Source organism: Lycorma delicatula, chromosome 2 (genome assembly GCF_047948215.1).
Source record: "Lycorma delicatula isolate Av1 chromosome 2, ASM4794821v1, whole genome shotgun sequence".
In the NCBI taxonomy this organism is placed as follows: domain Eukaryota; kingdom Metazoa; phylum Arthropoda; class Insecta; order Hemiptera; family Fulgoridae; genus Lycorma; species Lycorma delicatula.
The window spans coordinates 159,179,615-159,203,280 of NC_134456.1; the positions used below are offsets into that span (position 1 = coordinate 159,179,615).

General features: G+C 33.5%; 3 protein-coding genes across 5 annotated transcripts in view; 1 reads left to right on the forward strand and 2 right to left on the reverse strand.

Moving 5' to 3' along the window:
• The window catches only part of LOC142319359 (uncharacterized), a 58,824-nt gene extending 47,458 nt beyond the window's left edge, over positions 1–11,366 (reverse strand). The window contains exon 1 of the mRNA XM_075356561.1: positions 11,210–11,366. The gene's annotated coding sequence lies outside the window, so the exon portion shown is untranslated. The remainder of the gene's footprint in view (positions 1–11,209) is intronic.
• Positions 11,367–12,053: 687 nt separating this feature from the next.
• LOC142319363 (uncharacterized) overlaps positions 12,054–23,666 on the forward strand; it is a 79,937-nt gene continuing 68,324 nt past the window's right edge. For all 3 annotated transcript variants that reach the window (XM_075356567.1, XM_075356568.1, XM_075356569.1), the window contains exon 1: positions 12,054–12,159. The gene's annotated coding sequence lies outside the window, so the exon portion shown is untranslated. The remainder of the gene's footprint in view (positions 12,160–23,666) is intronic.
• Positions 17,557–23,666, reverse strand: part of LOC142319989 (uncharacterized) — a 187,796-nt gene continuing 181,686 nt past the window's right edge. Inside the window, exons 9-10 of the mRNA XM_075357669.1 lie at positions 21,982–22,016; positions 17,557–18,123 (exon numbers count right to left, since the gene is read on the reverse strand). Coding sequence (XP_075213784.1) covers positions 17,668–18,123; positions 21,982–22,016 — 491 coding nt within the window. The 3' untranslated portion in view covers positions 17,557–17,667. The remainder of the gene's footprint in view (positions 18,124–21,981; positions 22,017–23,666) is intronic.

The window sequence follows — 23,666 nt, forward strand, 5'->3', positions numbered from 1 at the left end:
TAAGTGCACTGGGCTCCCAACTGAATTAATAAATAAAAAGCAGTATAGCAAGCTAAATCATTCTAAAATTCAGCTATCATTGTAACCACTTAAACAAACTCATCTTTTAATTCTTAAATTTAAAATTATTCAAATGTTAAATTTATTAAGGATAAAACACCATTTGTAGACTAAGTGCTTATATAAATTGATTATTACGAGAAATAATACTATTTTTAAATCAGAAAATGAATAGAACGTAAATCAATGCTTCTGGGCGCTAATAACAAACATGATAATGGATGACCTTGAACTTTGTGAAGATTATTCTCACATTCTCACAGCTGTCATTTATGGTTATATTTATTATAATAAGTGATAAATTAAACAGACATTTAGATTTTATTTATAATCCAAACTTTTAATATGAAAAATACCACTCTTGTTATCTAAACCTAGAATCTTCTGGTTGAAAGCAAAGACACTATCACTCAGCCCAGAATTGATATCGGTATTATCAAATTAATAATTTATGATAAATTCCACTTACACTTATTCAGTGACAAAATCTGAACCAATCACTACGCAGTCAGTCAATCATTGTAAATATAGATTATGTTAAAATAATAAATCACATTTATAAATTCAGCCCTCTTTTCCCATAAAACTTAACTGACAGTAGATTAGATTAGGTCTAGTTTTTTCAAGTGCTCTAAAACATTTTATTTTAGGATATTAGATAAGTGCTGTGCAGTAATGTAAAAAAAGTGCTATAATACAAGAAACTTAGTATACCAGTTAACATCATCTTAAAATGTAATGTTTAAAGGCTTGCATATTTTAATGCAGCACATGTATAATCATTTAGTAAGAATATGTGTCTAACGTCACACGATGTTTTAGAAACAACATGCTCGAATAATACAAAATTAACAAACATTAAATTGCCAAAGACATCACACCCCATAAAGAAAACAAAACAAAGATCAAATATACTATGTGATCATATACAAAGCAGGTTTAATGACCGCTTTACAATAAGTTTCAGCAACATCACAGAAGCTGGATCATATTACTGGAAAAACAAAATCATGGAAACATATTGCAATTATTTGGGAAGGTAGATGTGATTTTTTTATAAAAATTAATAATTATTTTGATAAACTAATTAATAAATGAATTAATGCTTTAGATATAATACATTTATTTTTATTTTTTTAAGTACATAAACACCTCAATTACTTTAATCTAAGATAATTACATACATCACATTATATATATAAAAATGTTTTTTAAAAATTAGGCAATCCTATTGCATATTATGGGACATTTTATTATTTTTAATTTTATACTTTTTTCATTCTTAATATAAAATCCAGGCAAAGTAACTATTTTAAAAGTTTTATTTAAAAACTTTTTTCATAAATACTATTTATTTATCAAATATTATTTTATTTACTTTCTGACATATTTTTAAACAAGCCTATACTTTTACAAATTTTTTGAAGTTTTTCAAGATTTTCTAAAATTGGAAACAACACTGGGTTGTCCTAGGCTTTTCAAACAAACTGCATTGTATTCAGTACATTCTGGCCTACACACTGAAGCCTTATGGTAAATAAGGCTTTAATGGTTAATCAAGCTATTTAAATAAGGCTAATTTATGGTTAATAAGGCCTATCTATTATTATTTTGTTCATATACACTTTGTAGCCCAAAGTTATTGGAATGCGAATGAACAAAATTCTATTTTCACACGGTAACCTCCCAAACAAGGAACAGTTTCTCAATTTTTATGTGCGTTTATATATAATTTTTAGTTTTTTAGTTTTTATATATAATTTTAGTTACAATATTTTTGTTAAAATATTAATGGTGAATAGCATACCTTTTAAAGAATTTCATTCTTTTCCCCCAATTTTTCAGCTACAATATACCTGTTGGGGGACCAGTTAAATTTAAAGACCATAATGAAATAAAAATCTTCTAAAATGGAATCAAAATAGCAATCAGGTAAAATGTAAAAAATTGTTTCCCTGAAATACTTTATTCCTGAATTTTAACAATTAATAAACTGACAATATAATGTCTTCTCATCTTTAATCAGTTTTTACTTTGAAGTTTTTAACAGCTGTGAGATTTCTTCACAAAGTTAGAGTGTGTATTAAAAGTGCACCCAGACACAGTGGTGAATAACTGGGGTCGATCAGCTTCTTAAATATATTTTTGATTGACACCCAAACTTAGTCCTTTTCATTTTTTTGGAATGACCTTCTTGTTGAATGATAAAATATAAAACGCACATCTTTGTTTTGATCATCTATGTTGTTCACTTCTGGCAAGCTCACCATTTATATTTTATATAAAGTAACTAACTGTTCCTTCTTTGAGAAATTACCCTATGAAAATTGAAGTTTGTTCATTCGCCTTTGATAACTTTGGACTACGAAGTGTACATGAACAAAATCATATTAGGTAGATAAACAGGGATTTGATTTGTAGGCTATAAATGAACATACTGAACATAATTCAGTTTATTTGAAAAGCCTAGGGCAACTCAGTGTTGTTTCTTCAATTTTTTTACTAACTGTGAACTTTGATTTGCCATCATCAACATTCAAAGCAATACCGAAAAAGATAGGAGTATATGGGATAGCATATTACATATTTTCTCTCATAAGAAAGATTTTTCTTTTTTATATATTTACATTTCAATTTCAGTCTAACAGAGCCATCAGTTGAACTTTTCTGGGAAGTTTTCTGATGCCTGATAAGTCTTCTACATTGCCAATGGGTCATTTCATGCCAAACTCAACAAGATGGATATAGCCAATTACAACCCAACCAACTGGGATTTTCATGAAATTTGGTATGAAGAGTTATGAGTAAATACTAATTTCAGATCTCTATCATAAACAGTTTTGTTTTAAGAACCCTACAAACAAATTTGCTGGAAAATGGCAAATTCCAATTTATAGCAATTTTTTTTTTGGGCGAAAAACGGTTCAGCGTTATCATCAGCTGAACTCAATAGAAGTGTTATAAAAACTATTCAAAAAAAAAACTGTCAAAAAAAAAAATAAAATTTACAATTAAAAATTTAAAAGAAATGCCCAGAAAACAAAATATGTAATATAAACACAAAACAATGGTATAAAAAATTTAAACTTGAAGAAGAGATTTAAAAACAAAATCAAAATAAACGAAAATAAAGACAAAACAAAAACTTTAAAAAAACCAACATTAAAAAATGTATAAAATATTAGCACCTCAAAGAAATAAAAACATCCGGTCTAAAACTGATTTATTTTTGCCCAGGATTTGACGAAAATTCCCGGGAAATTTAAACTTAAGACGCAAGGCCGCATATCGTATGCATTCCACAAGAATGTGGCGCACAGTCAAGCGGCATTTGCATCGCATGCATGCTGGTGCGTTTACTGCTGACATCAGTTACCCGTGAGCAGCTCTCGTATGTTTCTTTATGAGTAGCTTCCTCACGACGAATTTTCCTTTATGAGGTGACCCGTGGCAACACAGAACCTTTAACATGCCGCAGTTTGGTATCTACCGTAGCCGTCCAGTTATCTTGTCACTGCGCGAAGGGTGAGTTTCACACAGTTAACAAAGTCGGATGCAGTAACACGGGAAGTAAAGGTTGGTTGACTACATGCCTCTTTAGCAACAGCATCTGCATGTTCATTACCCAGAATTCCCACGTGGCTAGGGATCCAATAAAAAATTACTTGTGCGTTGCGATGTTTCAACTCAGCGACATTGTAGATGTAACAATAGGATGTCTGGAATAAAGATTTTCTAAGGCTTGGAGAGCACTACACGAGTCACTAAAATAAGGATACAACGGTATTTACAATTAATGATATTCAAAGCCTTATTTATATCGTATAATTCAGCAGCAGACACTCGTAATAACAGGTAGACCAAACATATAGGTTCAGCCAATAACAATAAATGCACAGCCAATGGTATCATTCTGTTTCGACCCACCTGTGTATAACACTGCGCCCAGGTTTTCTTTGAAAAGAATATGGTGAAACATTTGCTGAAAGAAAATAGGTGATGTTGACTCTTTATTGTATTTCACGAGGTCAACCATAAAATGTATGCGAGTGATTGTCCACGGAGGATATGAACACGGATAAATAGGAAAAATAAAAGGTGTGGCCACATTCATAAGGTGCAGTAAATGTCAGGTACGAATACCTACAGGTGAAGCATAACGTGGATGATGCTAATACCTGCAAAAGTAAATTTCCAATAACTGCGTCAAAGGCCGGGTTAAGTCGACATAACTGTTATTTATTAAGGTAGAATGATAAGCATGAACTTATTTAAAAGCTTATTTGATGCTCTTTCATATGATATACAACAAAGCTATGTTAAAAAAATCTTCATTTTGACTGTTAACAAGCCTTTGACTTTTGATCTTCAATTTCAGAAAAAAACAGGTGTGTTATGAAGAATATATTTTATTCATCATTATATTATAAAATAGCTGTGCAAATCTGAAACTGGGACTGCACTGGGATCAAGAGAAAAATGAATGTTTATCAATGTTTTATCAAAAAATATCTTTTTTTGTGGGGTTTTGAAGTTGTAAATACTTATTTTTGTTTGCTGAACTTGCAAAATCAAATAAAATGTCTTGAAAAAAGAAACTTAAAGTAATGAGGTAATGTTGCTCATTTGTTTTGTCCAGTAATAAGAAATAGCATATTTCAACTAAATTAAATGACCAATGATAATGCAATGCGATGAATTTGTAATTAATACAAATTGAAAGATAAAATGTATTGAAGCTTACTATATATAGGAGAGGATATCTTAAAACAAAAATTATTTCTGAAATGAAGAACATGAACTATATAAAGTTTTGCATGAAACAGAAGTTTCTAAAAATTTCTGATTTCAGAAAGGTTTCATCACGTGAATTTATAATGGTGCTTGGTGGTTAACTTGTGTATTATCTACAAATGAATCAACAAAAATGGAAGTAAGTTTTCTTTACCCTTAAGGTCCATATTATCACCCACAGTGATATTCCAATATCTTGCCAAGAAGTACTAACGAAAGTTTATCCGAAAACTGCTACTGGACATAAATATACATTATCTGAAAAGAAACTACTTGGGCAAATTAAAAACTGACAGCAAAATAATCAGATATTTCAAATAAACAAGTAAGCACTCTTAAAATTTAATTTAATACTAATGTTATTGGTATAATTTTTAAGTAGCAATAATTGGAAACCCAATGAAAATACCATATTACACTTATTAAATCATTATTATAAAAAGTTATCTTTAATAAGAAACAATACTTTGAAAAATTAATCAGTACATACTACATAAGCATTAATCAACTTATAAGTGCTGCTGATGTATTTTATCACACTATTGTTAAAATTAAAATATTTATTTAAAATAACAGCTACTGGAATTAAACAGTTAATTTAAGAATGTATAAAAGTAAGACTGTCAAAGTCCAAATCATAAATGCCATACTGTAATTATTTAAAGACATGCATTATTATATTTTAATTATTAGTCATACAATTATTATTTATATTATTGTAGGTTCTTGTATTAGGAGAAGTGAGTCTTGAGAATTATATTTTATACATAATGTTTTACACTTGAGGTTTTTGTATCACTTAAAAATGTATGAAGATTTATTGTTTTACTTAAAATCATTAACTAAATTTCACTTTTAAGTATGAAGTGTAATGAATTTTCAACCAAATTTTGACTTAATTTTCATTGCAGTCTAGTTTTACAACTAAAAATACATTTTTAAAAAAGTAAATTTTGGTAAAACATCGATTGATACAAATTTTATTTTTTATCTCCTATCTCAGAAAAATCCCAGTTTCAAATTTTCTGTAACACTTCTTAATATAATGACAAATACATATATTTTTTATAAAAAAATTGAATACTTTTTTCTAAAATTGAACATCAAAAGTCAAAGCTTGTTAACAGTCAAAATGAAGCCTTTTGTAAACATAGGCTTGTTGTATATCATATGAAAGAGCATCAAATAAGCTTTAAATGGGCCCAAGTTACTTATTCTATTTTAACAAATAACAAAATTATGTTGACCTAACACTACTGCCACAAGTTAAAATTTGACATTTTCCAGCAAATTTGAAGGGCTCTAAAAACTAAACTGTTTATGATAGAGATCTGAAATTCAGGATTTCCTCATAAATCTATTAACAGTTAATTCACACCAAATTTCATGAAAATCCCAGTTGGTCAAGTTGTGGGCCTTGTTGATTGAACAACATGGAATTTAATCAGAACAGGAAAATACTTTCAATTTGATACAGGTCAGAATATTATGGTAATTTTAAAATTGAAGATCTTTTTGACAGAAAAATTTAATCTATTTTGCATGTTACCATTTCTGGTTGTTGTACTTCATAATGCAATATAACTCCAGTGTCAACATAGATTTATTAAATGCAAATTTCTGCTTTGTTAAATACCTACCATTATCACTTTTAATCAATTAGAATTACTTAATATCATATACTACAGTAAGTGTTACTAAATGTAACTGTAAAGTTAGGTAATAATGTAAAAATTTACAACATAGTTTTTAATGAAGGCATCAAGAAAAATTTGTTAATAATAAAGAAATAAATACATAGAAAATATGTCTTATTTATGATGACCTTTAAATGCTAACAGCAATAAATGGTGTTATATTGCCATCTCAAACAACAAAATATGCCCATTACATGACTTCAGGGAATAAATTTTCTTATAAATATACAAGATAAAACTTACTGAGGGTATTGTAATAAATAAAGAAGCTAAATTTTATTTGAAAACATAATCTTTAGTGGATTAATTCGGTTACTTAGTCTTATGACAATACCTAATGTAATAAAGCTGGAGCATTTTATTAGTTGTATATCCATCATAAATATGTTTTCAAGAGAAATTAGAAGATAAATAGAATCAAAATCAACAATATGAACAAATCTAATGATAGCTGACAATTTGCCAAAGCAAAGAGAATCTTCACAGGTAGCCTGCTGAGCATTATTACTGCCACACCAACTAAATACTAATGTATGCCAAATAAGAAACCTACGTGGCCAACAAGGAAGTAATCCAAGTAAATCAAAGCAACAAAATACAATTTTTTTGAAGGAAAAAGGCCTTTAGTAAATGAAGTACATCTTTTTCAGCCCCAGGGGCTGAAATCCTATTATTTTTTTCCTTCAGTTAAGGTAAATTATTTTAGTAAAAAACTGAAAATTACAAAGAGTAAAACAATTCATAATAATTGAAAAAATGTTTTATTATTAAACGCAGTAAATTAATAGAAATTATTTAAACAAATTACTAGGATATTTAACTTAATGACAAATACCCATGAATCAAGTTAATAAAGTCGGATACAGTAATACAGGTAGTAAAGGATGGTTAACTACATGCGTCTTTAGCAGCAGAATCTGCATGTTCATTACCCAGAATACCCACGTGGCTAGGAATCCAGTAGAAACTTGCTTGTGTGTTGCAATGGTTCTATCGCATGGTAGATTTCCCGTGATGGTAGAATGTGTGTAATAAAAATTATACTGATAATGATCAAAGCAGTAATTAATGAGAGAAAACTGCCAGAGAAAATAATAACATGGAGCAACAATATGGACTGGGGGGTAACTTTTTATTTAAAGTTGAGAAAACAAGTTGAACTCTGATGCCTAGAGATCTTGGCTGTCCTAGTACTCATTTACATGCTCATTCAAGAATACCACATTACAAGGAAGAATTTACAACATTACCATTTTCAAAACAACATATATATATATATATATATATATATTGTTTTGAAAATGGTAATGTTGTAAATTCTTCCAAAGATTTCAATGATTTTGGCTTAGAAAAACGAAAAAAAATATATATATATATATATTTTGTTAATAAATTAAAAATAACTAAAAATCAATAATATCCATTTCTGCATAATATACAACCTATTTTAACTTTCAAATACTGATTCATAACTACCAATTAACTTTAACTGAATAATTACTTAAGACTTAACTGAGATTAACATATTTTTCTCAAACAAAATTCAAGTGGACAGAACTTGAAAAATTTCACACGAGACCTTTTCTAAAACTTCAAATAAGTTCATGCTCATCTAAAGAAAATCTTTTTATAGAATCATTTGCTGACGACATGTTCTGCTATAAAAATTACAGGGGATATGAATGAAAACAACAAAATATAAATTAATTTTCTTAGGAAGGATATTTCAATAATTTGACCAATATTCTTTTTCAACAAATTATCTGAGTTGGTATCCAAAGGAATAATGGGAAATACCAATTTATAACTTTGAAAGAATAAGTATAGTAATAATATTGTTTTTCATATAATACTATACAACAAATTTGATTAAAAGATTAAACTATTATATAAGAAAAATCTGATGTGGACATCACATGACTTCCTTGTACACCTATTAAATTACATAAACACATTTTTTGCTGCATTTCATTTAAACTTATTTCATTTGAAAGTGAGATACAATCCTCCAATTCTTTAATAAAGAATTTTTTTTCATACTTTTTTGATAATGAATTGTTATTTATTGTAATGATTTTTTATACAATTCCAGGTTAATAATTATTAATAAGTACCACCTATGATATATCACTGAAAAGCTCTCAATGAGGGCTTATTAGTGCAATTTAAAAAAAAGATCAGTCCAAATTTTTTTGATTTTGGGCTTTTTTGGACACTTTTGGTCTAGCTGACTGCAATCAAAATGGAAGGTGCACAACTAGATATTGCAACAGTCCTAAATCCAAAATTTCAACATTCTACGGCTAATCATTTTTGAGTTGTGCTAGATACATACATATGTACATTCAGACATCACATCGAAACTAGTCAAAATGGATTCAGGGAAGGTCAAAATAGATATTTCTGTTGAAATCTGAAACCTGAAATTGTTCACGATCACAATACTTCAAATACTTTACTTCAGAGAAGGAAGTAAAACTATGGCGGGTTATTATAGGAACAAGTTTTCAAATAAGTATAGTGTTATAAATAATTACTTTGTATAAAATTAGCACTGCATAGTTTTTTTCATAAAGACACAGTGTCTTCACTTTTATACAACCACAAATTTTTAATTTTCAATAAAATTTTAACAAATAGAAATTGTATCATCGTATAGAAATAATAGACTTGATTTATCCTGCTCAACAAATGCTAATAACAGAAAAAAAAATGTAAGTAATCTATCACTTGGCTATTGAATACCAAAATGAAATGACTACTCTGCTATTGCAATGAATTAATTTTTTACCAAACTGAATATCAGGTTTAGGCATGGAAAAGAACTGGAGTAGAACATTTTTTAGTATCATGAAGTGTGAAATATCATTTGGATATTTACAACAAACACGACATGTAGAGGAACTATAAACAAGAGCGCAGGTCAAATGTAGCAGTAAGAAACAGTGCATTCCCTTTCAATAATTTTTTTTTTACATATTCAAGAATAAAATTACAATTTGATTAACAAAATGAGAAAATGTTTGATTACAGGTTGGAAAAATCTTGCAAAATGTTTGTGGCAACTATCTACAAAATCTGAACTGACACAAGAGTGGAGATTGTTGTCAAAAGGAGTCTTGTTTTTTTAAAGGAAAGGATGAATATCAGATGAATCTACTTCCAAAAAATTCAATTTAAAAAAATTATTATAAAAATAAGCAATGCTTTACATGCCATATCATTCTGCAGAAATGTTTCGAGGTATTAATGAGTGCTTTGAACCCAGTTTAACTGTAACCTCAAATTTGTGAAAATCTTAAACCAGAATCATTTAAATTTCTGGAAAGCATTTACAACATTAACCATTCTCAAATTCTGACCTAGGAAATGACCCACTCAAACCACTATGTTACACAATTTGGAATCACCTCAATTTTTGGTTATATAAGTTTTATAGAGGGAAGGATGTCAAAATTGTGATTTCAAAATCATGCATTTTGGTCTCTGAATGATGTATATTTTTAGCATACAAATAAGATCAGTTATATTAAACAAGGTATCTTTTTTTGTGATCGAGCTGTAGCTTCAATACAAAGAAAACTACTTAAAAATCTAATCTGCGCACACCAGATAAGAAAGATGCTTTCATTACACTGTAACTCTTAAATAAAACATTTAAAATTTGGTGGTCGTACAATAGAAAAGGCGACACTATTAAATCAAAACCATTACAGGCCCCAAAAAATAATTCTTGATCCATTGCACAGGGTCAAAGTATAATAATCAACAATAAAATACATAGTGAGAAAACAAAAAAAATATTTTGTGGAATATACTTCATTACAATTTTCTTTTATACAAAGTGCAATTTCTTAAGAAAACTCTTCTCAATATATGGCTTTCCGTTTTGTAAATCGGTTATTGATGACATCCGAGGTGGCTAACGTAAATAAAAATTACTGTGAAACTATTAATGAATATAAAATTTAATTTCATTCACAAACCCAACAACAATAAATTTATTTCTTACGTACGGTTAGATAAATTTTCCACCTCCATACGGAGAATAGCAACTGCGATTTTTATAATATAAATTACATGACAAAAATATTAAAATTCAATACAAATCATTTATAAACAGTCGCCAACAATATGACCGGTGTGTCGTACAACTTAAATGTTTCTCACGTCGCTTAACAAAATATGTGCCGACATTAAAATGGCGTACCACGTAAAATCGTACTTCCCTAAACTACTCTTCTACTATTAATTTGAAATATACGATAAAAAAAATACTTTAAAAAGGCAACATAAACGTTATGGTCTCGATAATCTTTTATTTCAATAAAAAATTCTTGATTTAAATTTATTATAAATGCCCTACGATGAGAATATCTTTTTTATTTTAAATTCCCTTTTAACATAATAGAGAAAATTAATCTTAAGCAAGCATAAAAGATGTTCCTAGTAGTCAATGGATACCAAAAATGATATTACAAAAATGAAATTAGGAAAACAAGAATGTTGTGAAATCATAACCACTATCATGTAAATGTCACGACGGAGTAAAAACTCAATGAAGGAACTGCTGGTCTGAGCTTCAGGAAGTCATCAAAATAAATTCCTATTTAAAAGTAAAATAACTTATTTTAAATTGTACTCGTTTACGTTCTTACCTTTTGTGAAATTGTAAATAAGAAATCTGCAACAACCACAACTTCGCTAAAGAAAACCTAACAGCAGCTCACACACACACGCACAAAGAAGTTACCAAACTCACAACGTTGCATAAAACATGGAAGATTGCTTACTACTATCACCAGCGTGCAACCCGCGTGTAGTATCTCTTTTCAGGATTTTACCTACGTTCTTCGTCGCTCACTTCCACCTTCTTAATATCTCATTATTTACCTACAGGTTAAAGAATCAGTAATATAACAGTTTATAAATAATAATCACAATCCGTTGTAAGTTAAATAAGAAATCATAACCATTCTTAAACTAGAAGAACTATCTAATCACTACCGCTGCTACTCAGCAGTAATTTTTTTTTTTATTTACTTACAGAATCATATTTTACATCTACAATTTGAAATTTGTAGCTAAAATGTATAAAGTAGTTAACAATTTTAACGATGCTTTTGCAGAAATGACAACAGTATTGTAGAATTATGTAATATAAAATTTACCGCTAACATTCAGCATTTGAATTTCTAATCCTTGTTTATCTGTCTAATTTGAGGTAATCTTTATGAATGAAGAAGTAATATTTTAAGTTTGTATTCATATCATTTCATTGTTTATTTTACTCCTTTAAAGATCAGAACAGGTTAGTTATGTACTTCGCATAATACCTTATGGTACACTCCTAAGAAAACTGCCATAACTCAAAAAAATATAATTTCAGTATTATTTCATAATTATGTGCTAAACACAATCCTCTGTGTCCCAGAAAAAATGTATTAACAACAGTTCATTCGTTAGCCAGTAGAATGCGCATGTGTCTCTTCTTCTAACCTACTTATCACGAAGTCTCCGGTCCAAATAGTTATCATTTTGTGTTGCTATATGAGTTAGAAGTTTCCGATGAAAATCGTATTATTCTGTTATGCAACTATCGTCTTTGGTAAGTATTCCTTATTTATTACACTTCCGTAATAAATAGTATTATTTTTCTATTACTACATTATTCCTAGGAATTTTAACAGATTTAGATGAATAGTGTGTTATTGTGGATTATTATTATATTCATTTGAAGACAACTTTTATGTAACAACACCTTGCTAACAACAATGCATTATTTTGTCTTATATAATATTTATCGAAAAACTTACGGTATATTTTAGAAATAACTTAGATTGACAATATATTATTTTGAAATAACACGGTATTCAGCGCAACGTGATGTTTAATATTATTGTCCTAAAAAAAATAACTCAGATTAAATATCAACATCATCTTCATGTTCCTTACGCTCAAGTAGTAGTAGTAGCAGTAGCATCCCGTTCTTTCTCAAAGCCCGGTAGTTATTATTAAAAGGGTAATATAACTCCGAAATAATAAGCTATACAAGGTGTAAATGTAATATTAATCATATAATAAAAATTTACTAAAACAAGCCAAGAAGGCAAAATAAAACCCAAAACTAATATCACAGACAAAGTTGATAAAACATTAAAGATAAAATAATAGAATAAAGAAAGTATAAAAACTTACCTAACTCTGATGGGTTGTGCAAAAATCCCCACCCCGGATAGTAAAATTAAACTAAAAAATCAAATCGAAAATAAAGGTTAAAATTATTAAAAAAACTCTCCTTACAGAAAATATAAGTATATTAAATCCTTTGCAGTAACCCAGTACTATGCAAAAAGAGAAACATTCACTCCAAAACCCTGCCATCATTGCCCAAGACATCACGAATGCTGCGGGGTATATTAAACTGACGACGCAATGCCGCATAACATACGCAGTCCACGAGAATGTGGTGCACAGTCATGCTGCAATTGTATCGTGTGCACAGGGGTGGGTCTCCTCCTGACATTAGATATTCGTGTGTGATCCTCGTATGCCCCAACCGTAACCGGCAGAGGACCACTTCCTCACGACGAGAGTTCCTGCAAGAGGAGCTCCATGGCAACACTGAGTCTTTAATCCGTCGAAGTTTACTATCGACGACAGCCGTCCAGATACTTTGCCACCTTGCTCGCAGTGATTTTTTTATATGATTAATAAAATCAAAGGTAGTAACTCGGGTGGTGAAAGGAGGCTGAATACACGCATCTTTCGCAACAGAATCCGCCCTCTCATTACCAAGAATCCCAACGTGGCTAGGGATCCAAGCAAAAACCTACCCCCTTGTTTCGTTTTTCTAACTCAGCGATTTTATAATAAATGCCAACGACGACAGGATGTCCGAAATAAAGGTTTTCCAACGCCTGGAGAGCACTGTACGAGTCACTGCAAATAAGAATGTTCCTATATTTAGGGCCAACGATACTTATAGCCCTATCCACAGCGAGTAGCTCCGCGGTGAACACACTCATAACACCGGGTAGGCCAAACGTATAAGTCTGTTCATTGAAAACAAAAGCACAACCAACGTTACCGTCATGCTTCTACCCATCAGTGTATACCACCACGTCTGGGTTCGAATTGGTGAGGAGAAACTGGAACACCTGCTGATAAACAATAGGTGGCGTTGATTGTTTATCATACGTTGTAAGATGAAACATGTAAAAATTTACATGGGCTATTCTCCACGGGGGATTCGAGCACGGACATGATGGAAAGAACGAGGGAGTGCCAACATTCATACGCTGCAGCAGACGTCGTGTACGGACACCCACAGGCGCAGTACAAGGTGGACGGTCCTCATACTTCCTCAAATTAGGATTCTTAAGAACTGGGTCAAAAGCTGGGTGATTCGGCTGTCCGCTGAGACGGGCAAAATAAGATAAATAAAGCTTGTCTCGTCTATCCCAAAGTGGCTCACCACTGTCTCTACAAGTAAGCTTGCGATAGGGCTTGATCTAAACGTACGCATGACAAGCCGAAAAAAAGAATGATGCACACCGTCCAGCATCTTAAGTACGGTTTGACGAGCTGAGGAATAGGCGACACAACCATAATCCAAACGGGAACGAACAAGGGAGTAGTAAAAACGTAATATACACGACCGATCGGCCCCCCAGTTGGTGTTACTTAGGACCCGCATCATATCCAAAAGTTTGGAACACTTTGTCCTCAAATCCCTCATATGTGTGACCCAAGTAAGACGGCTATCAAAAAGCAAACCCAGAAACCTGACGTAAGTAGAGACAGCAATAAGCTCCCTGTTCAGAAAAATCCGCGGATTAGAAGGGTTCCGTAGCGGAGAAAAGACAACACATTTCATCTTGTCGGGTGAAAATGTGAAACCAGTAGTCCCTGACTAAGCCTCAAGGCGAAATATAGTGTTCTGCATCTGTCGCTCCGGAGTGGGTGTAGAGCGGCTCGCAACGTAAATAACAAAATCATCAACGAAAAGACAACAAGAGACAGGAGCCTGTACACAAGTGGTAATGCTGTTTATGGCCACAGAAAACAAGGTGGCACTTAATACACTACCTTGCGGTACCCCATTTTCTGAGACGACACTGTCTGAAAGGGAATCGTTTACACGAACACGAAACGTCCGGTGATTCAAGAACCCCCGGATAAAAGCAAGCATGTTGCCAGTGATCCCCCACCTCCGAAGGGTGTTTAGAATGCCACGTCGCCAGGCCGTGTCGTACGCCTTTTTTATATCGAAAAAGATAGCAACGAGGTGTTGGCGGTTCAGGAAGGCGTTTTGTATGGCTGTCTCCATCGACAGCAATTGGTCAATGGAAGATCTCCCATGTCGGAAACCACACTGTTCCGAAGAAAGAAAGCCATGTTTCTCTAAGTACCACGCAAGCCTGCGGTTCACCATCCTCTCCATTACTTTACACAACACGCTTGTTAAAGAAATAGGGCGGTAGCTTAAGGGATCGGTTTTCTCTTTGCCAGGCTTTAGTACTTGTATAATAAATGCCTCCGACCAGTCAGGCGGAAAGACTTGTCCGGAGAATAAACCATTGTAAATACTCAAAGGATATTGTAGTGCTGAGTCAGAAAGGTGCGAAAGCATACAAAGGCGAACGTTGTCCGGTCCAGGGGAAGTGTCACGCGAGTTCCTAAGTGCGTGTAACAATTCTTTAAGTAAGAATGGAGTGTTCAATTCACCAACCGAAACACCAATATTCAATTACCATTACTTCCATCCGTGCTTTGTACCTCTGAAAGTCGTTACTATATGACGAGGTGAGAGACACCGAACGGAAAGATTTCGCTAAAGCATTTGCTACAGCCGAAGATGATGTAAGGAGTTCCACCTCATCGACGAGACCGAGAATAGAATGCCCTGGCGACCTGAAAATTGCATGGATTTTTCTCCACACAGTAGATGTGGGAGTAGTACGTGAGATGGAGTTCACATACTTCGTCCACGAATTCCTCTTAGCGGTCAAGAAGACCCGACGGCACACCGCCCTAGCTCTGCAGTACATATCTAGATGTTCAGTTGTAGGTCGATTATTGAATTTGCGTAGAGCACGCCGTCGTTTACGAATAGCACACTTGCAATCATCATTCCACCACGGAACGGAAGGACGTTTAGGATTGCCCGATGTTTGTGGGACATAACTGCTGGCAGTCTCAAGTATTTTGGACGTAAGAGAGGAAAGTCGCTCAAGGACGCCCGCACCGACGTGACAATGCGATTGGAAGGCCGTACGATATCCATCCCAATTCGCCTTTTCAACAATCCACCTCCGTGGCCTTCTCCGAATCTCGTGGTCCACACCGAAACGAAGAACAATTGGTTTATGGTCGCTGCCATGAAAATCGTCACAAACAGACCAACCAAAACGAGGGTGTAAAGTCGGCGATGGAGAGATCGATATTAGACATAGTACCAGAAGACATGAATATATGAGACCCATCATTCAGCAAACTAAGGTCTAAGTCCTGTCTTACATTGTGTATTATATTTCCCCGAGTGGAGCAGAAAGTCAAGCCCCAAGAAACATGGTGGGCATTGAAATCTCCCACTATTAATGATGGAAATGGTATTTGTGCGAGGAGGTCTGAGATATCCAGAGCACTGAACTCAGTGTTCGGCGAGAGATATAGATTGCAGATATGCAACTTGAAGGGGACAGAGATCTTCACTGCAACAGCAGGAACGAGAGTGGTCAGTCGAATCCTTGTAGCTGATACCTCATCCTTCATGACAAGAGCCACTCCACCACTGTCTCTACCGTCCACTACACAGTCGAACCTCTCACAAAAGTGTCCCCTGAGTGCCATATCCTCCAGTATATGGGCTGACGGCGGAGGAGATTTATGAGAACGTGATGTCGCTACATAGTGGGTGGCCATGCGGGTCACTTTCGTGGGGACCTTGTTAGTCGGCTTACTGTCGTCTGTGGTAGCCTCTTCCCGTACCGGCAGCACGTTGGGAGTAGGAACTCTTGTACGGACCACACTGCTGTGTTCAGTTGTTGCAACGCAGGACTTCTCACTCATCATTCATCCCGAAAATAGTGGCCGTAAGCGAAGCAACCTGATCAGAAAGCATCTGAACGAGCTTCTTAAGTTCCGTGCAGGATCCGTACTTTGGAGTATGAGCAGGTGAAGCAGTCTGTTTTGACGCAGCTGTGGCGAAGGACACATCAGGTTGAACGAGGTTCCGTGAGTTAACCACCTTCCTGTACTCCCTTCGTGCAGCCGGGAAGGATAGTTTCTGTTCAGTACAGATCCTGAGAATCGCCTTCTCTTCCTTAGAAGTTTTGGGCAATCTCGGGAGCGAGCCGTATGCGAACCATTGTAGTTCGCACATTTTTCTCTTTCACATTTTTTTTTGGTGCAGAGAATGAGTTTATTATCCGCTGTAGCAGTCCAGTCATCTTGCCAACTTCTTCGAAGTGTATGTTGTATGGAATTGTTGAAAGCAAGCAGTAGGTAACTCGAACGGAGAAGGCAGTTGGCTTTAGTAGCGGAATCCGCACGTCCGTTACGTAGTGTAAGTGAAAGAAGTAGTGTAGAATGTTGTTGTGTAGTTGTATAAGGGTATATGTTGGAATTCTTGGTGTAGTATATGTGTATTGTGTAAAGTGTGCTGCGCTCTGTGTGTTGTAGTAAAAAAACTGCAGGCTTGTCCCGTGGGGACGCCAACCCCTAAAGTCTTACAATGCTAAGACTCCTGGTCGGAGCGTTTTATCCTATCTTTGTGCTGAAAAATTTCTTTAACTTTTCTTACTTTTTTCCTGGCGCACAACGAAGTACTTCTTCTTTCTTACTGGGAATAACGGGAAGTAAACCTCAGGTTTCATTCGTATGTATGTATACTAAAGATAAGATTTGTAGATAATTAGTATATTAATAGATATACTACATAGACAATTCAAAAATATTATATTTATTAAAAAATAATAGTTAAATGCCCACATAAATAAAGACATAAAATTAACCGTTAAAACAGATTACAAAATTATTTAAACACAAAATTAATTAAACAAGCATAATTTAAAAAAACGTCTTTCAGCATTTCATGTGCACTATGACGCGTTTACGTGCTTGAACGTCTAAGAAAATTATCTACAAAATTAAGATCGGTCGTAGATGAATTTTTAAGATCAGTCGTAGATGAATTTTTAAGAGCAGTCGTAGATGCATTTTCAGGTTTACAATGACACATTCTTCTACTTCTACAGTAGCAGTGCTTTTTAGGTTCTGAAATTTGCTTCGTAGTCTGTCTACACACAGGAGCATGAAGATTACAAGTCAGGACAGCAGGTTTGTTGCAATGACACAATCTTTTATTTTTACAGTAGCAATGCTTTTTAGGCTCTAGAATTTTCTTGGTAGTCGACGGTCTACACACTTGAGGGTTCTTGGTAGTCGACGGTCTACACACTTGAGGGGGAAGATTAGTCGAGGCAGAATATTTCACTCTGCAATACTTATCTCTGCCAACAGCTGAAATTCTATCATGCAGCAACGCCAACTCGTCAAATGTTAATCTCTAGAAAAAAAAAAAAAAACATTTTTCAGATCATTTTTTATCGATTTTCATTTTGAAAATCAATTTATTTAATTTGTTTACGCCAATGCGTAAAGCAGTTATAAGTTAATTCAACTTGTTTGGTGTTTGACTTATTTTCATCTAAAATTTAACAGTATTTCATTGTAATGAATATTTCAATTATAATTAAGAAGTTTTTCATACACTGGGATTTATACATTACATTCCATTCAACATACATATAAATATATGCTCAGCTGATTTTATTTATGCCTTTTGTATTGATTATAAAGATTTAACTCTGTATTATTTCATGTGTTTCTGATATTTCATATCTTGAATAGTAATAATAGTAACTTTTAATTGTGAAGAAGAGGAAAAAAACATTCTGAGATTGTTGTATTGTTCTTTTCTTTTTTTTTTTCATAATTACACAGTTCATTTTTTTGTAGTGTGAAACTTTAGTGCCCGGATTCACTACCAATAAGGAGTAAGGAGGTCAATGGGAGAGGATAAACAAAATGTTGGGTCAGCGAGATGGAGATGTTGAAATTTGTAGGCGACTGAAGGGGATAAAGAATGAGAAGGAAGATTACCAGAGATATTAGAGAGGACAAGGGCCTTTGATTGGAAGGTCTGAATTGCAGAAGGTCTGAATTTTAATATTGGCGGTGCCAATATTAAAATTAAATATTAAAGAGGTAATACCGGACAGGCGTATTTGAGAATTTTCCAAAGGAAGCGCAATATTACTAAGTAATTCAATACATATTCATGAATGCATTTGATATATCTTTATTTTCCTGGGCGCACAAGTAACTATGCACGTAGTCGCGTTATCATCGCCCGGGTCAAAAAATAACAAAAAGCCGCTCCTCGGATATAAAAATATTAATAAAAGAAATATTAAACCTAACAATTAGGATAAAAAATTTAAAACATTTTTTTTTTGGGAGAGCGAAAAACGATTTCACGTATCATCGCTTGGGAAAAACACTAACAAAGAAATAAAAAAATACTAAAAATATGAAAAAACCAAAAAAAGAAAAACTTACAACTACTCTCACAGCTAACTAAAGAATTATATTACCGCAGAAAAATTCATAAAAATAATTAATATTAAAAAATATATATACGAGTATATAAAATAAAAATAAAAATATAAATGACTCTTTGTCATTGCTCAGGTTTTGACGAATGTTCCTGGCCAACCGCATAACAACCCACCGGGTTGGTCTAGTGGTGAACGCGTCTTCCCAAATCAGCTGATTTGGAAGTCGAGAGTTCCTGCGTTCAAGTCCTAGTAAAGCCATCTATTTTTACACGGACTTGAATACTAGATCGTGGATACCGGTGTTCTTTGGTGGTTGGGTTTCAATTAACCGCACATCTCAGATATGGTCGAACTGAGAATGTCTTGTACATTCTCAATGAAGTGTAGTCTTGTACTACACTTCATTCACACTCATACATATCCTCTGAAGTATTATCTAAACGGTAGTTACCGGAGGCTAAACAGGAAAAAAAAAAGGCCAACCGCATAACGCATGCAGTTAAATTATTTTAGTATCCTAATATCATCAGCTAGACAAAACCCCTTCTTTGTCTCGTTTATATGTCTAATTCTCAGGTTCGACCTCTTAAGAACGCAGGACAACTTGAAAGTCATCCCTCATCTTCTTACTGGATTTAGTAACACCCTCCTTTCTGTTGAACTAGACTCGGATTGCTATCGAGATAAACCAGCATCCCTCTTGTTCTTTATAACGTCTGCATAACGCATTCTGTGAACCTAAGTTGGTTCAACCACCGGCGTAGGAACAGTCTCTTTAACTATCACTTTCTTTATTTGAACGAGCTTACAGACCAACGCCTTAAACCCTTCTGCAAGAGCACACATAAAAACCTTGAACTCCCTCAATTTTTGAGTTACACTTGCTGAGGCACTTCTCGGATTCTCCTCGAACACCCTCATCAAGGACACAGAGCCAGGTTTGTCGGCCGATTTAAAAAAATTGGTGACATCCTTCTTCCCACGGGTGGATGTGCCTGCCAGGCTCTCATCCTCACAAGGAGGTTAACTAATATTCAATCCCCACTTCCCGGATTTCGGTAGCCTTCTTTTCACTTTCGGACATGTCGTCAATTCCAAAACACTCGACGGCAAACAGTACTCGTATTGCGGAAGGGTAGAGGATTTCAGTTTTCGGTCTTCGATTGAAATTACATAAAGCCTTACGCCGATCTCTTAGTGAGATCGGCGATCTCACTAAGAAATCTGCAATCTTCATCCTACTAAGGAACAGCATGCCCCCTTGGATTTCCCGATGTTAAAGGAATGAATTCATTCAGTCTATCGACTGGTGTGCAAGTATGGCAAGTTTGTACACGTCACGCTACCGTTTTTTTTTCATACTGGCCGAAGGAATCCTTGAACCCGATCCAGTTCGCTTTCTGTACCACCAATCTGCATTGCTGACTCTGATACAAATCATAATTACCAACTGAGATTACAACCGGTCTATGATCGCTTCGAAAGTAGTTTTTGGAAACGCACCAGTTAAGACATGGGTACGAAAATGTACCTGATGAAAATGTCATAAACGTATACAATCCATCGTTCAGTAAGCAGACATCTAAGTTTTGCCTCAATCGATCAACTATAGTACCTCGAGAAGAACATGATGATGTGGGGCCGACGAATAGTGAGGTGCGTTGAAATTATTAGGCAGCACAAGGGAATCTGTGATAAAAATTTACAGATCATCTTCACTAACATCGGTAGTTCTAAACTCGATTGATAAAAGACTGCTGGCTGCTACATGCATCTTTAGCAGCCGAATTCTCGCGTTTGTTAGCCAGGATTTTCACATGACTAGGGATCCAACAGAAATTCCCTTTGTGAGTTGTGACAATTCAATTCAGTGGTTGTATTATGTATTTTGATGACGATAGGATGTCTAGAATACAAATCTTTTAAACCTTGGAGTGCATACACAAATCGTTACAGATAAGGATGGGGCGATATTTTGACTTAATGGTATTCAAAGCCATATTGATGGCGTATAATTCAACATTGTTGACACTTGTAATCCAGGTAGCCCAAACCCATAGGTTCTGTCATTACAACAAAAGCGAATCGAACGGTATCATTCTTCTTCGACCCATCCGTGTATACCACTGCGTCTGGGTTTTTGTTGGATAGAAAATGGTAAAATGTTTGCTGAAAATGTGTTCTTTTATTATATATGGTGGTATAAAATTTAAATTTTTGGGGTCGAATCTCCAGACAGGAAATGAACAGAGAAAGGGTGGGAAAGTAGAATTTGTATCAAAATTTAAAAGGTACATTAAACGCCAAGTTACATTAAAAATATACTTGTTTATGACATAAATGTGTGTACCCATCGTTCAACAAGCAAAGATCCAATTTCAGCCTCAGTCTATCAACTATCGTACCTAGAGAAGAACTTGATTATGAGCCCCACAAATAGTGATGTGCATTGAAATAGCCAATTATTATGCATCACAAGGGAATCTGTGAGATTGGGCAGATCATCCTCACCGACAACGGAATTTCGGGAAAAGTACAACGGCAGATATTAGTTTTAAATGGTGCCGATACCTTCCTATAACCACAGGGATAGTTGTAACCAGCGGAATCCGCGCGGCTAATACGTCTTCCTTCAGGAGAACAGCCTCACCTATATAACTAACCTTCACCTTCAGTTTGATGGTATCTCTATGAGGGACTAATAATTAACTAAAAAAATATTAATTAAAATTTTACCTATAAAAAAATTTCAATCCAATACATACTAATAAAATATCTATAAAAATGTATTTAAAAATGCTTACTTTCACTTCTTTCCCCATTTCACTGCAAGTTGATTCTGAAAGAAAGGATAGAGTACCATTAAATAATTTAGTAATTCATGATAAATACAATAAATCTTTGACGCAAGAAATACTTAATTATAAACAACTGACTCCATAAAGACAAGGACAGACTACGTTACAAAAAGGTTCACTAGACAAATTATTTTGCAATAAATATAATATTAAAAACAGCTTACCAATATATTATTTCATTTACTCAAAACGTTTTCGGCTATTCTGCCATCTTCAGGAAAATTTATAATAATTTAGAATTAAAATATATAAAAAATATAAAATTCACCAGATAAATTAGACATATGCAATCCGCAAGGTAATAATTTGTTATATTTTTGTGTAATTGTTATAAATTGAACAATTCAATGATCCAACTAGATTAAACCAATTACCAACTAGATTTAACAATTAACACATGTTTATTTTTAAGTGTAATATCAATAATTATACAAAAACGTAAATTATATACCAATTTATCATTTATAATTGTAAATGATAATTTTGGAACGCTTACAAAAATGGATGTAATTTTATCCTGTGAATTTTATATTTGTTATATATTTCAATTTTAAATTATTATAATTGCTTCTCAAGATGGCAGAATAGCCGAAAACGTTTGAGGGAATCAAATAATAACACTGATAAACATAATTTCTGTTCCCCAACATGCGATACATGATTTTTTTTATGCTGCTGACGAATATGAACTCACTCTTTCTTCACTCACCATTTTTGAAAAGTTAAAAATTTTAATTAAAGGATTTTTTTTCATTTTTCAGCGCATAGTTAGCATTTTAAGTTCCTGTGTTGTATTTTGTAACACTAGACAAAGAATTAAATCATATCATAGTCCCATATTATGACATCATATCTAATACTGAAGAGTGAGTCTTCATGGACAACATTAATCATGTCTGTGCAGGTCAAAACATGTAGCTGAAAACACAGTTGTGTTGTTTATATTAAGAACAGGATTTAGGAATGAATTAATTTTGTTCAGTCTTATTGCTTTCTTAAGTTTGTTAACAGTGCAGTGTCATTATGCCTCGAAACTGTGTAAATAATGTGGATGCCGTTTGATATATGTGGTGAGTTTACCGTAAAATCAAATAGAAAAAACATTACACCTTTAATTAAAAAGGCATATCATTTGTACTTTCAGTGTAAAATTGGTGATCAGGATAAGACGTGGGTTCCTCATATAATATGCACTAATTTTTCTGTATATTTAAGAGGCTGGCTGAAAGACACACGGAAGGCTTTACCAGTTCAGTACCTATGGTTTGGCGTGAACCAAAGGATCATGTAAGCGATTGTTATTTTTGTTTAACAAGTGTGTCTGGAATTTCTAAAAAAATCTAAACCTACTATAAAATATCATTGCAATTTGCAATCAATCAGACCTGTACCTCACAATAAAATTATTCCAGTTCCTGAGCCACCTGTGAATGTATGTTTCGAAAGCAGCGATGAAGAATGAGGCAGCAGTACTGAAGAAGACAACAAAGATTTTGATTTTGAATTATCATCCAATAAGCCGCATCTTATATCACAAGCGGAATTAAATGACTTTGTTAGGGATTTAAATTTATCAAAAAATCAAGCTAACCTGTTAGGATCAAGACTGCAAGATTGGAATCTACTTTAAA